Source organism: Meles meles, chromosome 6 (assembly GCF_922984935.1).
Source record: "Meles meles chromosome 6, mMelMel3.1 paternal haplotype, whole genome shotgun sequence".
NCBI lineage: Eukaryota > Metazoa > Chordata > Mammalia > Carnivora > Mustelidae > Meles > Meles meles.
In genome coordinates this window covers 115,495,501-115,512,150 of record NC_060071.1, presented here as the reverse complement: position 1 = coordinate 115,512,150, position 16,650 = coordinate 115,495,501, and the positions used below count along the sequence as shown (strand labels likewise).

Genomic DNA, 16,650 nt, shown 5'->3' with positions numbered 1-16,650 from the left:
CATCGGTTAAGCGTCTGCCTGTGGCTCAGGTCATGATCCCAGGGTTCTGGGATCGAGTCCTGCATTGGGCTCCCTGCTCAGTGGGCAGTCTGCTTCTCCCTCTCCCTCTGCCCCACTTGTACTCTGTCAGATAATCAAATCTTTAAAGAAAAAAAGGCAGGGGGTGAGCAATGGGAAGAATAAAGAAAAGGCAGTGAACAGAGTCGGGAGTCAAAGGAAAAGACGAGAGCCTCTACTCTCCTCAAAGAGAGGGCCCGTGGCCACATTTCCTCCCAAGGTCCCTGCTCCACAAGTAGAGCTCGGGGAGGGCCATGAGGAGGCTCAACCAGGGCCACACGCTGGGCCTTGGGCGTTGGACTAACCACCCGGGCTCACTCCACTTGTGTGTGGAATCCAGCCCCCTCTTTGGTCATGGTTCTACAGGGGCCACCTTCCCCCAGGAGCCAACCTGCTCCTAAAAGGCTCTTCCACCCCAGACTTGCAGGAAGGACCCACTCCCCACCCGCATGGTTGTACCTCTGCTGCCTGAGGGTGCTCCGGCCTCCTCCTGCAGGCAAGGAATGGTGGGAGCTGCCTTTCCCCACTGGAGAGGAGGCCTGGCTGTCACAGACTTGCTCTTGATGCGAAGGCTGTACTGGCGGGCCAGCTGGTAGACCTTGTTCTTGACTCGCTCACTCATGGGGCCATCCATCACATGGGAGAGCTGTACGATGCGGGGGTGCAGCGGGGTCACCAGCTCCCCCTGGACGCTGCTGCTCAGCTCCTTCACCAGCTCCTTCAGCTCCCGGGCCAGGTGGGCCGGGCTGGGCTGTTCCGTGGGGGAGGCGCTCTCAGGGGAGGCGGTGGCCGACTCCTCAGTGATGGCTCCCAGCTCATGCTCCTCCAGGATAAAGAGGGGCTCGTGCAGGTCAAAACCATTGGCCTGGCCTTGGCCAGGCCCCTGCAGAGAGCTCTCCCTGGGAGACTCCATTCCCTCCCAGATCTTTACGATTTCTGAAGATGGCCGGAACTCAGCATCTGTGATAGGAGCTGACTCCCCAGCACTAGCCTGGCCGGGTCCCGGGAGGTCGCACAGAGCCCATGAAGGTGGCTGGGAGCCCACCTGCCTCTTATGCCCCGGCAGAGCCATGGGCTCTGGGTCTGGCCTGGGAAGGCTGTTGAATCTGGAAACAGAGTTTCTCACCAGCCCCTTGGGGATGTAGGAGAGGCTCTCCCGGCGCCGGACACTAAAGCCTGCATCACGGTGCTCTGCACTTTCATAGTAGCTCTTGATTTTGTCCAGCAACAGCCGGTCTCGGGTGGAGAGGGTCGACGCCTTCCTCTTGCAGGAAGGCCTGTTGGGCTCTGCTGGGCAGCCTGGGCTCGGGGGCTCCATCCCATTGACCGAAGGGCCACTGTCCGTGGCCACTCCCGCAGTGCTGTCTACCTCAGGGGGCGGCTGCGAGCTGAGGGCGTCCGTGGTGCTGCCGGGCCGGGCCGGGCCCTTCTCGCTGCCCTCGAGGCTGAGCACACTGCTGCTGCGGCTCGCCAGCCTTGGGCTCCCAAAGCCGCTGGCCTTGCCGTCCTCCAGTGCCAGGCTGCTCCGCCGAGAAAAGCTGCTGGCGAAGCGCTCGGCAATGACGCTGGCCTGGTCCAGCACAGAGGGCGGCAGGAGGCTCTCGGTGTCCGGTGCGGGCCCCATGTCCTCCTCCTCCTCACTGCTCAGAGCCTTAAGGTCCTCGGTGCTCTCAGCCACCACGAAGCCCACCATGTCACCCGGGGGGTCCAGCCCCAGCAGCTCCTGGTGGGCACCAAGCTGTGTTTCCAGGACTTCTGAAGACTCCGTGTCTGAGGGCACCTCCTCAATGCTGGGAACTTCCATGGCAACAAATACTTCCTGCTCCAGCTCAGGCTCAGGGTCTGGTTCAACCTGGGACAACAGAACTCCTATGAGCCAAGACCCTCCCTCATGAGACCCAGAGAAAGGGACAGCACGACCTGCAAAGCCCAGTGAGAGGGCATGCAGTTTCGGACCAAAGGCAATGAGAATGAGCACAACTCAAGAGTGGGAGAGACAGGGCCTTAGGGAGGGGAACGTGCTGAGGTCCCTCAGTCATCATTCAGCTAACAGCCTTGGGTTGTTTTTAAAAAAAAAAAAAAAAAGCGGGGGGGGGCAAGGAAAATTCTAGGAACACAGATGGGGTAGAGTGGTGGCACCTCTCAGTGACAGCCTGCCTAGGAGCCACAGGGCCAAAGAGGGAGCACACGGCACAGGGTATGCCTGCTGGAGAGGCAGCTTCCTAAAGCCCTAGAGGCACCTGGAGGCTATTCTGGGTTCAGACCCAACTACCCCAAGGGGCCAGGACCTCCTGTGTGAATGAAGGTCCAGATGGCAATAGGACCACACGCTGGAGTCCCATCAGAGTGGGTAAAGACAGGGACTTGGCTCCCCCCAGCCAGCCTCTGGCCCCAGGCACAACGCTGCCAATGCCCAGCAGACAGGGAAGGAAGGAAGAAGCAAACGTAAGAACCTCCTCCTGACCACCTTGAAGGATCTGCACCATGAAACCAGCCAGTACAGGCGGCTTCTCAGAGGGGCCTTGAGGAAGAAGGGGAGACGCTCCACATTCAGAGAAACCAGACCCAATCCCAACTGTTCTAGTCCAGAGTCTGCAAAGCAGGACCCATGGTCAAGGCCTGCACTTCCCAACACAGCAGCTGCTGGCTACAAACGGCTTCTGAGCACCTGAAATGTGGCTAGTCCAAACTGAGAACAGCTGTAAGGGTAAAACACACACCAGACCGCAAAAACATCATATACAATATAAAACGTCCTTAATAGCTTCTTCCATTGCTTACATGTTGAAATTATAGTTAACATTCAATAATTAAATAATCTGTTAACATGGCAGCTAGAAAACTTAGTTATATGTGTGGCTTGCTTCCTATTATCATAGGACACCACCACCCCAAACTCTAATCCAATGTCAGGTTCCTCAGACCTGCCCCGGTTGGTAGGCCTGCCCTGGGGTCAAGGCCTCCTACACTTTTTCTTGTAACTTTGGGAAAACAAAGGTATGGGTTCCATCCACACACAGCATGTGGCAGAAAGTGGAAAGTGGGCTTCTAAATCACAGACCGGTCTGAGCTCAGCTCTGCCCCTCAGGAGCTGCCCAACACCAAGCACGTCACTCAACTTCTCTGAGCCTCTTTCTACCTGAGCTGTTGGGAACAGAAGAAATAAAACATCGGACATGGAGGAAGTGGCCAGGAGATGTCAGTACGGGGGTGGGGGGGGCGCTCAGGTGTGAGTCCACTGTCCAGCTGGCAGGAGCAGGGCTGTATGCCCTACACGAGGAGGCCTGGCTGAAGGGACCTAAGATCTGAACCGACTGAGCCACCCAGGTGCCCCTAAAGGGACCTAAGATCTGATCACTTCTGCTAACAGGGCCTTTGACAAGAGACTGCATCTTGTCAAAAAGGGTCTTCTTTTTCTAATTCACAGAAAGGCTACCTGCTCACCCCATCATAGGCCCAGAGGCCAGACCAGCTTCCTAAAGGGGCCGAGAGTGTGGGGGGGGTCCCTGTCCCCATGGGCCCAAAAAGCAAGCCCGGGGCCAGCAAGCCCCACCCACAGACCTGAGCTCTGGGCTCTCCTGCACGGGCCCTCCTGCCCGCCGGCTGCTCACCTCTGGCCGGGGAGAAGTGGACTCGAAGCTCATGCACTTCTCAGCACTTGTTGGAGACCGGCCGCTGGACCTTCTACAGCTCTGGGGGCCTTCGGACTCCCTGCGCCCCTTCTCCTGAAGCAAACAGAGGGCCATCATCAGCTCCTGGGACAACTGGGAGCTCATCCCTTCTGCAGCCCCACAAGAGCAAACCTTCTGAGCCTCAAGGGGTCTGGGCCATATTGAGAGCCAGCCTGAGACCTGAGCCTGAACCGCCAGGTCTGGGGGATCCAGAACTCCCCACCGGGTGTGCAGCCTCCAAAAAGCCCAACCCGCTGGCTTCTCCCCTTCCCCGCCGCCCCCACCCCGTTAGTTATGCTCACTGGGTAGGACACTAGCTCACGCCCAGAACCAGAATAGCACATGCCAAGGGCTCACCAGGGCGTGACAGCGGGCAAGGGGTTAGGTGCTGATGGCAGGAGTGAGGGAACAGGACGGAGGGGGTGGGAGGGCAGGGGAGAGAAGTCCCGGATGGGCATGCACTGGCCAGGGAACATGCAAGGAGGAGGGGAGATCAAAGAGACACCTCACCATAGCGCCCCGGGAGAAAAGTAAAGCGTTGGCCCGATAGTGCCAGCAGTGGAGGGCGGCCAGCAGCGAGCTGGCAAAGTCGGCTACCTGCTCCGCCACTGCCAGGCTCTCCTCCTCCTCGCCTGGGGGCTCCAGCCTGGCCCCCTTCTCGCTGCCTTCATGCCCTGCCAGGTCCTCCAGAGACACCTGAAAGGCCCGCTCCTCCTCCTCCTCCTCCTCCTCCTCCTCCTCCTCCTCCTCCTCCACCACCACTTCCTCTTCCTCCTCCTCCTCCTCCTCCCGGGCAGCCCCTTCAGCCTCCGGCTGCACACCCTGAGCACGAGGAGGCCTCCCAAAGTCCAGAAGAGCACCGGCACTGCCTGCATGCTGTTCAGAGCAGAAGACCCCCTCGTGACCGGCCTCCACGCAAGCCCCTCCTCCCGCCAGCGGCTGGGGGTGCGGAGGCTTTACATGGGGAAAGGCACACCTAAACCCCTGGTCTCCACCAGAGCAGAGGAAGGACAGGGGTGGGAGTCCTCAAGGTGGGACGCTGGGACCTGGGAAAGCTGGGTCAGACACTCAAGACCCAGAGAGGCCTGACTATCCCAGAGAAAGAAAATGTAGAAGATCCAGGGTGGGCCAACACCAGGGTCCCATTCCAGGAAAAGGGGACAGAAGGATCCCCAGGGCAAGGGCCATGGCTTACTCATCTCTGGGACTCTTGTGACAGAGCCCAGCACACAGTAGTGGCCTGACAGGTATTTGTCACTGCACGAAGATGAAGCTGAAGGGGCCAGGGCGCTGACCTGGCAGTCCCACCCCCCTCTGGCAGGCCAGTTCTCTTCACCCACGGGCCTTACCTTCATTCCTGCTGCTCTGGCTGCACCCGCTACGGCCAGGTCCCAGCACACAGGCAAGGGGCGGGGAGAACAGATCGGTAAGCAGGAGAAAGAGCCTCTTTACAGAGACCAGGAGCCCCTCAAGGAAGGCTGCCCTGGGGCTCCTATACCCAGAACCCACACCTGATCTCCTGGGCTTTCAAAGGAATGACTGCCAGAGCAGAGGCCCTGGGGGAAGAGCAGCACAGGTCTGTGTCCCTCAAGGACTGTCACCCAAGGACAGGGTACTAGAAGTATGAGGAAGGAGAGCTCAGCCGCCTCACCATACAGCAAGGGGTGAGGCCCACCTCCAGGGAGGAAGAGAGGCAGGGACCCTTCCAAACTGTCCTCAATACCCAGAAGGTTACTGTGTCACCTCCCTGCCCTGACCCTAGAGCCTGGCAGGAATGGCTGGCTACGCTCACACTCACCTTTCTCACTGAGTTGCCTGAGCAGGTGTCTGGTAGGCTCTGAGAAGGAAAGTGAACGGACAGTCAGTGCAGGCCTGGGAACAGCTGTGTCTGGCCCTGGTCCCATGCTCACAGCCGTACCGCCACCAGCAGCTCAAAGTCCACTCCAGCCTGGGGCCCCCCCTCCCTCCTACCTCCCCCATAGGGAGGCAGGGCCCGGGCCACCTCCATCCAGCACCAGAGACCTGCGCCATGACTGCTGGCACCCCAGGAACAGCCCCGCCCACAATCCCTGCATCAGTGCGTCTCACCCAGGGCCCCAGGTTCTGGAGCTGCAGTCCCAAGCTGCCTCCTTCAGACCGGCTTGCCGCATCCTTGGAGATCTGACTCTACCTCAAGCCCCACCCTCCCTGCAACAAGCTCATGAGCACAACAGCTACACCCAAGGCCAAGCCCCCTTGCAGCAGCCCGGCTAGAAAGCAGAGGTCGCACCCGACTTCCTACGGCCATTAAGGCCTGGCTCCACGAAGCCTCGCTGCCTGCTGGGGAGTGTGGCCCGGAGGAACCAGGGCTGACCAGGCTCTGGGAACAAGATACAAAACACACCCATTAGGCTGATGGTGTCACCAATTTGTATCCCAGCCTTTCTGGAAACAGACCTGAGAGAGGCAGGTAGGAGAGGACATGTGTCCAGGAACCTCTCCACAGAGCCGTGACCTCACCCCACAAGGTTCTTGCCCAGTTAGTGTTAATTGGGAAGCCCACGGTACACTCAGAGGCAAAGGAAAATCTTACAGGGGAGCGCACTGCACAAGTTTCTTCTACTGAGACATGTGTATCCACACACGCCATCTGCACAACCTAAGTACACTGTGAATCCGAGAGCTTTTAAAGTGAGAAACACAAAATGCCTTACTCGTCCATCTTAAAACTTGTAATCAAGATTACTTAACAAGTGACAAGTAGCTAGGGCACCTGGGTGGCTCAGTCATTAAGTGTCTGCCTTTGGCTCGGGTCATCCTCGTGGCCTGGGATCAAACCCCGCATCAGGTTCCCTGCTCCGCAGGAAGCCTGCTTCTCCCTCTCCCACTGACCCTGCTTGTATCCCCTCTCTCACTGTCTGTCAAATAAATAAAGTCTTTAAAAAAAAAAAAAAGTGACAAGCAGTGATAGCAGCACCTTAATTATCTAGAGCATACCGCTCTGCCCATCTCAGCTCTCTGGGAAGAGGAGGCCCAGAGGCAGAGCACGGGACACCAAGCTGTCACTGCAGGGCTCACAAGGGGCCCCATCTCCCTCTCAGCAACTTGCTGGCCTTTTTTTTTTTTTAACTTTCTTTTTAAAAATAATCTCTAAACCCAACATGGCACTTGAACTCATGATCCCAAGATCAAGAGCTGCATGCTCCTCTGACTGAGCCAGTGAGGCACCCCTTGCTGGCCGGTCCTTACCCACACTGATCACAAGTTCAATCGACTACTTTCAAACAAGCAGGGAGAAGAGCCACTCCAGGCAAGGACACTGTGACAGACAAGAACCAACGCTGCCAGGTAAGGGGGGACAGCTTCCGGGTAAGAGGGGACAGCTTCCGGGTAAGGCGGGGGACACCTGCCGGGTAAGGGGGATACCACTCCTCGGGTGCGCAGCCGCCATGGCGACCCCCAGCCCCAAGCAGCGCACACGCCCAACGGATGCTGTCACACTGGTACCAGAGAAGGAAAAGTTCCACAGTGGTTGGCATCCTCTACCTTAAGAAGCTGCAAAGGATGAAGCATGTTTTAGAGAGACATTTGTTTCCCAATGGTTAAGACTAAAGTATGAAAACAAGCAAGCGGAACCAGACTCATTCACAGGCTAAAATCTCAGTTCAGCAGAGACTGAGCTCTGAAACAACTCACTGCCTGCGTGCCATGACAGCCATGGTGTGGATGCTGATGTCATGACAGGCGGCACCGCGGTTCCTACCACCACCAGCAGCTCTTCCATGTGCCAGAAGCTTCCAGTGCAAAGCCACATGACAAGGTAGAGGGGAATGCTAGAAAGACAGGAAGAGCATCTCAGAAGAAAGGAAAATGAAGAAGGCCAGAAATCTATAAAGTAACAGCCTCAGTCGGGGGCTTTTCACACACGGTGTCATAAAACGTTTGCAACCGTCACAAATCTGCCTAGGGTTCAAAATCCACTGGGGGTAATACCAAACAAAACAAAACTACAAAAGCTTTCCAGAGCCCACTTGGCTCTATCTTCCAGAATATGACACAATCCCCAGAGTTGTTCAGGGGACCCATGGGTCACAGCCAAAGCCCAATACACCCGGAGATCCACACCAAGACAGTGCGCCAGTCACTCCTGGATCTTCTCTCCAGGGCCTTTTGAGACACTTCTCACTCCAACTCCCACCTCATCTGTGTTCGCCAGGCGCCCAGTGGAAGCTAAATCTCTCCCTGGGCCTCAGACTGAAGAGCAGAGTACAAACAGACAAACACAGAAAACACACAGCCTTATCACCCCCAGAGCTAAGAATAAAAGCAAGGTTTTCTCTTCTTCAACAGACAATTCATTCCAATAAATCCAAGTACACAGTAGCAAGCCCAGTCATGGAAGAAAACCCAGCAGAGGAAAAAATGGAACTTTTCCCTGAGACCCAAAGTAAATATTTCTTGTCTGGATTTGGTGCCACTTGACATCTAATTCATCTTTCCCCATGTCCTGCGTCTGCTCTGCTCCAGAACTGGGCTGGGGATCCCCCATGACATCTGAGCCTCACCCCTGGCTGAGTCCCAGGATCCTGAGTGACAAAGGAACAAAGTTTTGGTCCCAGGAAAGCTAAGAAAGAGCACAGAGGCCTGAGTGAACAAGCATTCCCAGGGCCCTGGAAAAGGTGGGCTGCCCAGCCCTGGCGGGCAAGAAGGGCCTGAAAAAAAGTGGAGGGTAGCACAAGCACGGGGACAGGACATGCCATGTGGGCCTGGCGACCCTCCCTCCTGCCCTTTCCCAGGATGTCCATGGAGGGGAGAGCCAGCCCCAAATGCTGCTGCAGACAGTCCCCCTCCTGGTCAAGAGTCCTGTGAGGAAGCCGCTCTGCCCACAGCGCCCTTCCCTTACCAGACTGCCGGCGCCCCTGTCGCGCGTGGGTGGACACCTCGTCCTGGGAAGACCAGGCCTTCTTCAGGCGCTCTGGGCTGCAGCGGTACCGACTGGGATCTGCACACGAGACAGACAATCAGCCTGGGCCTGGACTCTGACCACACCTTTGCCGCCTGCCCGAGCTCCAGGGGCCAGAAGCCTCCAGAGCGCCCTCCTCTTCTATCTTCCATTCGGAAATGGTAGGCAGTGGGAGTCCCACCTGCCAGCCAAGACTACGCCCCTGGTCTTGCAGTAGATCCCCAGCCCTTGACTAGAAAGAGCTTCCCCATTCTCCCTGCTCCCTGGAACAGAAGTCTCGGGCAAAGCTTCCCACAGATCTAGAGATGTGCCCAAGTAGGGAGAAAGCAGGCAGAAAGAGTACACTTACAGTAGGAATCCATTTCCAAGATGGCTTCCTTGGCCTAGAAGGAAAGGAAACACACCCAGTTACTACGTTCTACATTCATGCCTCTCTTGGCCCACCGACTTGCTCTTGCTATACTGGGACACCCCACAGGGCTGTGCCAAAGCCCACGGCGCCCACTGCACTGACCCCCGGTCTCCAAGGAAGCCAACGTCCTCCAAGGATGAAGCACTGGTGGGACCCCAGAGCTGGCTGAGGAACACCCTCTCCCTGCACCCCGGAAACTCACCTTCTGCGGGATGGTGGTGTGGTGGTTCTCCAGGATGAGCCTCTTGATGTGGTGAGTCCAGCTCCGTTTCTCCTCTGCTGTTTTGGCCTGAAAAGACCCAAGGGAGAGGGAGCCAGGGTTATAACCACAAGCCTGGAGCCATCCGCCATGGGCCAAGCTTCCATCAGGGGGACCGAGGCAGAAGGACGGCCTGTGCTGGGACCTGTGAGGTTACCTGGAATCTTCCACAAAAACCCAAGAGATGCCCATAGGGATCCCCACCTTAGAGAGGGAGACCAGGAGGCCCCACACATCTACGCGAGCCGAGGTGGCAAGTGTGTCCCCAGCCCAAGCCCCCCTGGCCTGGCCCTCACCTGGATGTTGTACTGTTGCTTGCTGTGCTTGTAGTGGGTGACAGTGAAGCACAGGGAGTCTCTGGTGCTTTCAATCAGCATCAGGGAGGAGCACTGGGGCAGAGGGAGAGCACAGTCAAGCACAGGAACGGGCAGGGGCTGACTTGGGGTCCCAGCCCCTTGAGACCACCCAGGCAGGCAGGGAGAGTAACCTCAGGATGGGGCTGCATCCAGTCCAACCCAGGGCCCATGCGGGGGTCAAGAAAACGGAGCCTGCGGGCGCCTGACAGGCTCGGACATTACAGCCTGAGACTCTCGATCTCAGGGTTGTAAGTCTGAACCTCATACTGGGTGGAGAGACTACTTAAAAATAAAATCTTTTTTTTTAAAAAAAGGAAAGAATGGAGCCTAGCTCACTGCAAGGGGGGTAAAGGGTAAGAGGGTCAAGGGACAGAGGCCGTGAGAACAGCCTGGTTACCGGGATATGACCCTTGTAGACAAAGTGATCGCCTCGCTTCTTGGTGATGAGCAGCGCTTTGTCAAAGAGGAAGAAGGTTCTCTCGTTGCGCACGCGGTGCACGCGGAATGTGCCCTCCAGGACAAGCTCCCCGTAGGTGGTCAGGTCTGGCCCCTTCCAGTTGATGAGCAGCGACTGAATCTCCTACAGCAGAGAAGCCCCGACTCCCAGAGTCAGGTTGCTCATGACCCTCTGGGGGCAACACGGAGCCCCAGAAACTCCTACAGACACAGCCACCCAGCACACGCAGCCACAGGCACCCCCCTCCCCACCAAGCCCACCAAGCCAGGAAGTCCGCCCTCGGCATCCCCCAGCCTGCCAGTCCCTCTGGCGACCAGCCCCGGAGCACCTGGAGCCGGACCGCGTGCTCGTGCCTCCGCTTCATGTCATTGATGTACCAGGCTACGCAGGTCATGGTGTCAATGGCGTCCTCCACCACCTCAAAGCCATCCTCTTCTTCATCAAAATGTTTGGCGATTTCCTGCATGGAAGACAGGCGCGTAAGCAGCCTAGGCTCAGGCATGCATCCCCCCAACCCCATGCACCCAACCCCACCCGCGCGGCGTGAAGACCGCCGGGCTACCTGCAGCAGCAGGTGGTACTTGAGGATGCGCTGCACGGGCTTCAGCAAGTAGGAGCCCAAGGGCAGAGAGTGCTGGAGGAGCTCCTGCCGCTCCCGGAAGAACTTGGCCTGCTGCTTGTCCCGCATGCACTCGGTCAGGGCGGCCACTGAGCTGCGAGTGCGGGGGAAGCGGTCGTCACCACCTGGGAAGGCCTGCATGGGGATGTGGTGCTCCAGGCCCACAGAATAACTCCGCCTCCCCTCTCCACCCCAATTACTCACTTGGGGTAGTTGTTGCAATACTGCGTGTAGATATCAAACTCTTGACTCTAAGAGGAGACCAAACAAAGACGGTGATTTCTGGGAGCCTCCCATTTGACTCCAAACCTGGGTACTGCAAAGATATGGCCCTGACCCCCCCCCACCTCCATGTGCACACTCTGCCCCCCTTACCCTGAACACCTGCAGACCCATCCTGGGACCCATCTGTCTGGGCCATCCCATTCACCTAGCAGCCGCTGGCTCTAGGCCAGAATGCCCTTCCCATTTGAGGCAGGCACCTTGCACTTTCCCTGGACAGAGGCCTCCAGGACTCACACACCCTCTTAAGCTGGGCACTATTGTGCCTTGGAGGCCCCAGCAAGGCAGGACAAGAGGCAAGGACCCAGCAGCCCCTCTCACCCTTTCCACAAAGCAGCTGGCCACGGCCACAGGGTCACTGTTGCAGCTGTCCAGGTCTCGGAGTAGCTGGCTGGGGGACGGGAGAGTGCTCATCAGACCCCGGACGGCGCACAGCCTCCACTGCTTCCCACATGCCCCTCCCCGGCCTCCCGGTGCCCAGATACACAGTCAGCCCCTGGTGTCATGCCAAAGAGTCATGGCGTCCATCCTCAGAGTGAGCCCCGCCCAGGCCAGCAACCACACAAAGTATCAGGCACTGCCGCAAAGATGGGGAACAAAGGACCCCCACATGCTCAGCAAGCAAGAAAAAGACAGGGGACACCAGTACCCACCTCGGGAGGGGAGACAGCTCCTCTGCAGGCAGAAGGAGTCAAACACACAAAGGCAGAGATTAAAGGGAGAATGAGAGAAAGGGAGGACTCCCAAAGTAACCAAAGGCTCCCAGTTCAAAAGGATGCAGGAAAGAGAGAGAAAGAGGGTGAGTCCCAGTACCCCCGGAACTTAGATGGGGCATTAGGGGAAACCCTAAACACACTGTTTCACTGATGCCTCCCCGACGACCCACCACTGGCCAGCCCAAATCACCCCGCGCCTGCCCGCCCGGACTCTGCAGCTGGACCAGCAGGAAGACCCTCTGGCCCCCGTTAAAGGGCCCAGGATAAGGTTCCTTCTGTCTACTGATGCTGTCCCCTCAGCCACTGCCCCTCCCAACCAGGGTCCCTTCCCTGGGGAATCTATGGGTCCAGGCAGCACACACGCCAGGGCCTCGAGGAGGCGCTGTGCCCTGAAGCAGCCCCTCACCGGGCTATGCTCAGCCTCCCCCATCACATTCTGTCTGGCCTGTCATTCTCCTAATGGGTCAGATCACCCTCAGGGACACCTGACTTCCCATGGGGTCAGCAGGAAGGTGAGGAAGAAATGAAGAGATGTGCAAGTGGGAGTAGAGATGCGAGAGACAGAGGAGCCACAAAGGTACAGAAGGAAGAGCACCATCACGTGCCAGAGGCCAGCAGTTCCCGGAGGTGGCACATGTCCCACGTGCCCTCTCCCACAGGGAGCTAATTAACCCCCTGTACAGGGATGGACCACCATTACCCACCCTAGCGATCAGGCCCCAGGCCCCCATGTCACAGCCCAGGAGACTACAGACATCCAGGGCTTCTCCTCAAGCCTCCAGGCCCACATGGGCCTCACAGGCAGAACATGGTGTGTGTTAGGCCCATTCCATACCTGTTCAGTGCATAAATGTTTTCTATGTTCCCAAAGAGGGCGCTGACTTGTTCTGGTTTCAGCAGCCCAGGTGTGTCGATGATCTTCAAGAGGTAGTCCTGTGTGGAGGGAGGCATCAGAACCCAGCCCATCCCGGCGCAGTCCTGTCCCCCCCAGCCACACCTAGTTCTGTCCTCCATTGACAACAGTGGGACTTCACAGACACTGCCCACTGTACTGGGCTGGACAGCTCTCCCTCCAAAATCAATATCCATTCAGAACCTCAGAAGGTCACCTGATTTGGAAATAGGGTCTCTGCAGATAGAATCAGTCAAGGATCTCAGGACAAGAGAATACTGGATTTAGGGTGGGCCCTCAATCCTATGACAGGTGTCCTTATAAGAGGAAAGGACACAGATGACATGGAGAAGGCGGCAATGGGAAGATGGAGGCAGAGGTCAGGACAGAACATCTACAGGCCAAGGAAATCCAAGTATTGGCAGCAACCACCTGGCAGAAGCCAGGAGAGAGGCATGGAATGCATTCTCCCCTCAGACCATCCAGAAGGACCCAATCCTGCCAACATCTTGATTTCCAACTCTGGCTTCCTAAATCAACACAGAAGAAACCTCTGCGTTTTAGCCCCAAGCTTGTGCTAATTTGTTACAGTAGAAACAAACACGCCTCTCTCACCAAGAGCAGAGGGATTCCTCAGCGGCAGCCACCCAGCCACCTGCCCAGGCCCCGCAGGGTGAAGCACATTGTGCTGGCCCCGTGAGGCGGGTGCATCTTCATCTCACAGAGGAACCTGAGGCTCAGGCCTCACACAAGTGCCTGAGACCCTGCAGCCAGGAAACAGCAGGGCAGGGATCCAGGCACAGATGGGCAACATCCGGGCCAGTTTCCTCCCTGGGTTCCGTGTCTGTGAGCACAGCGGTCCCTGCCCCTCCCCACTAACCGAGGGTCTGCAGGACGTCCTGGCCTCAGCTCCTCATCGGACCCAAAGTTCGCAAAGCAGCACGAACAATCTGAGGTCATCGTCCCCCACCCCCCCAGGCCCAGAGCAGGGACATGAGGCCTCCCCACTGCTCCAAGGGAAGGCAGCTTCTTCTGACACGGCTGTCAGGGAGAACTCTCCCTCCAAAGGTGGAAGAGGGCTCCCAAGAGAGGTGGGCCACCCAGAGCAGAAGGCCAGCCCCAGGGTGGCCTCAGCACCACAGCCACAGACATGGAGGGCCTCACCTCCACGATGCTGCGCAGGTCCTGCACGTACATCCGCTCCGTCTCCACAATCTCCCGCACCACGCGGCCCAGGTAGCTGAGTTTGTGCGCTGGGGCTGCCGGGGCCCGTCCGCCGAATGGGGACAGCGGTCCCCTCCCGCTCAGCCAGCCGCTGGAGCTGGTGTTGCCGTTGGGGGGATGCCGGCCGCACGGGGAGCCCGCCCCATTCTCGGCCGATGCCTCGGAGCCACTGGGCTCCTCCATGGCCCCACGGCTGTCACGGGAGGAGCCCGATGAGGACGTGCTCGAGGTCAGGCTCACCGGTCGCTTCTGGCTGCCATCCTGGCGGAGGGAGGCAGAGACAGGCATCCTGGCATCGCTGCCTGGCGAGGGCACTCCAGGGAGGTTCTGGGCAGAACAGACAAAGAATTAGATCTCAGAATCATCACAGAAACAGAAAGTAAAAGGGTGGCTGCTGGGGGAGGAAGGAATGGGAGTTTGTATTTAACGGGTACAGAGTTTCCACTTTACAAGATAAGAGAAGTCCTGGACGATGGTAGTGATAGGGGAGCAAGGACGTGAATGTACATAATGCGGCCGAGCCACCATACACTTAAAAATGGTTGAAACGCAAATTTTATGTTTGTGTATTTCACCACAGTTTTAAATACAACAGCTGTGAATGTTGAGAAAGTCCCTTCCGTCGGGCTCCACAAGTGTGCACGAGGATGCCCAAGTTACATCCCTTCCTGACTCCAACAGCTCTGGCATTCCCAGGAAGAAAGGGTGCCCGCATCCAAGGACAAAAAAGGGCTCAGAAACCCGAGCCCCAGCAGAACTGAGAGGACGTCTCCACCAGAGCAGCCATCAGGGTGCCTTCGGACGAAACCCAAAGCCCACACTGCTCTGGCAAAGCAGTCAGCCTCTCAGAACCTATAATGGGGCAGTGTCCCCGGGGATGCAGTGACCTGCCACAGCGACAGGTCTCAGCGTGGTGCCTGGCACGGGGCAAGGACTCCATAAACCATTGAGACAGTGATGATAACAACTGTCAAAAAGCACTTCCCAAGTGCCCACTTGTTGGGGCCTGAGCTGGGGTCACCAGCAGGGACAGCAGAAGACTTTGCTCCTAGGATCTAGGATGACACACGTGCCACAGAGTAAAATTCTCCTTGGGATTATGCCATCTCCGGGGGTACCAGCAACTGCACCACGAACAGAAACTTTCTAGATACTGACAGGGGAGGAAGAGGAGAGAGTCCAAAGGCTCCTGACCCCCAACACCTGGTACAGGCCCTGACTCACCCCAGTTCCCAGCGCACAGGAAATGCCCCAGGGCTGAGCTACTGATGAGTTTCTCTAAACTCCCTTTAGTACAGTGAGGTCAGGTAGCACAGGAGGCAGGAAACTGCTCCCAGGTAAGGCAAACACAGACTCAGGTGGACTTTAGTCCCTGAGCAGGTGGGGCTGTTCACAGATAGGCCCACCTGGAAAACCCTGGAGCAGTAAGTCTGGGAGGGGCTAAGGCCTCAGGGAAGGACAGGAACACTGGACCCCAACCCCAGAAGACCACAGCTCACAACACCACTTTCCAGAATGTGCATCTCATTGCTGTTTGCACAAGGAACAAAGTTCCAGAGTATCACCCTCACTTGCACTGCCCTAAGGCCTTCCACCCCTAGTTCTAGGGCTCAGAAATTGCTAGACCACAGGCTAGAGCTACAAGAAGGATCTAGGTGCCATCACTCCGAGAATCTTGAATTTCCCCCTGCTTTTCTGTGCCTCTGCCCAAACCTGGAACCAGTGCCCTGGCTGTGCCAGCACCCCTGGGCCCTGGGCCCTGGCTTTTGCAAATATTCTCTCTGCCTGGACATTACTCCCAAGTCCCCACGCACCACACCTCCCACCCCATCTATCCCAAGCCATACTCGACCCCAATTCCTGTCACTTATGCCCGATCCTTAGGTTTTAGATTAGAAGCCAGCCTCCTTCTAGAAACCTCCCCAGAAAACAAACCTGGACGCTCCCTTCTACATACTCTTACAGCACCCCAGGATTATCCCTACCACTCCCTGTGTGACTGTGACTAGTTTGAGATCCCCTGCCCTAGACTGTAAGTGACCAGAGCTCAGGGGCCCTAGCGGTGATCTGGCAAATAGTCGATGGTGAACAAATTGGCACCTCTACTGAGCTCAAGTCAAGAGGCTAGCAGGACCCGCTCCAGCTCAGCACCCTGCCGCTGCAGCTCTCCGCCTGGCCACAGTGACCTACAGGAGCCCCACCAGTTGCAGATAAGGACACATGGGCCAGCACTAAAGCCAATCCTGCCTTCTCCCTCCCTTCCAGGTGCAACAAAGGAGAATTAACAGGCTCATCTTGGTGAAACCCTGAGCATCTCAGGAGCCCCTTGGGAAATGCAGCACTGCTGCTGTTCCCTCCCTCCTCAAAAGAGCCTTTAAAATAACCAGCTGGGCCCTTCTACAGAACCAGCCCACAGGGTAAAGCTCTGTCATTTCAGCCCAAAGAAGGACAAAGATCCAAACTCCACCCAAGTCCTTAACCCCAAAGGCCATGGGACTGTGGAGTCCTTCAAAGCCTGCTGCAGTCATTCCTCCCAACCTCTCCACAACCCGCTGGATGTCCCCCCCCCCCCCCCCCCCACAGCTGTCAGTCGCAGCTGGAACAATGGGGCAGAAACTTAAGACCTAAGACCTTTCCCAGATCAAACCTGGGGTCAGTCAGCCCCTATGGGGATGCTAAGTCCCAGATGGATTTCACAGCTGGCCAAGTCAGTTTTAAAGTAGATTAGCCAAAACCCTCCACCACTCCCCCCACACTCTCAGG

General features: G+C 57.3%; 1 protein-coding gene across 7 annotated transcripts in view; it reads right to left on the bottom strand.

Moving 5' to 3' along the window:
* The window catches only part of PLEKHG3 (pleckstrin homology and RhoGEF domain containing G3), a 69,158-nt gene that overhangs the window by 1,562 nt on the left and 50,946 nt on the right, over window positions 1-16,650 (bottom strand). For 3 of the 7 annotated variants that reach the window (XM_046008565.1, XM_046008569.1, XM_046008566.1), the window contains 17 exons: window positions 13,828-14,214; window positions 12,607-12,704; window positions 11,377-11,446; window positions 10,978-11,024; window positions 10,717-10,867; window positions 10,483-10,614; window positions 10,095-10,277; window positions 9,638-9,730; window positions 9,285-9,371; window positions 9,020-9,053; window positions 8,611-8,709; window positions 5,998-6,087; window positions 5,527-5,565; window positions 5,078-5,106; window positions 4,239-4,604; window positions 3,669-3,782; window positions 517-1,909 (listed from right to left, as the gene is read on the bottom strand). In XM_046008565.1, coding sequence (XP_045864521.1) covers window positions 517-1,909; window positions 3,669-3,782; window positions 4,239-4,604; window positions 5,078-5,106; window positions 5,527-5,565; window positions 5,998-6,087; window positions 8,611-8,709; window positions 9,020-9,053; window positions 9,285-9,371; window positions 9,638-9,730; window positions 10,095-10,277; window positions 10,483-10,614; window positions 10,717-10,867; window positions 10,978-11,024; window positions 11,377-11,446; window positions 12,607-12,704; window positions 13,828-14,175 — 3,373 coding nt within the window. In that variant the 5' untranslated portion in view covers window positions 14,176-14,214. The remainder of the gene's footprint in view (window positions 1-516; window positions 1,910-3,668; window positions 3,783-4,238; window positions 4,605-5,077; window positions 5,107-5,526; window positions 5,566-5,997; window positions 6,088-8,610; window positions 8,710-9,019; window positions 9,054-9,284; window positions 9,372-9,637; window positions 9,731-10,094; window positions 10,278-10,482; window positions 10,615-10,716; window positions 10,868-10,977; window positions 11,025-11,376; window positions 11,447-12,606; window positions 12,705-13,827; window positions 14,215-16,650) is intronic. The other 4 variants (XM_046008567.1, XM_046008568.1, XM_046008570.1 and 1 more) reach the window with 4 other exon arrangements.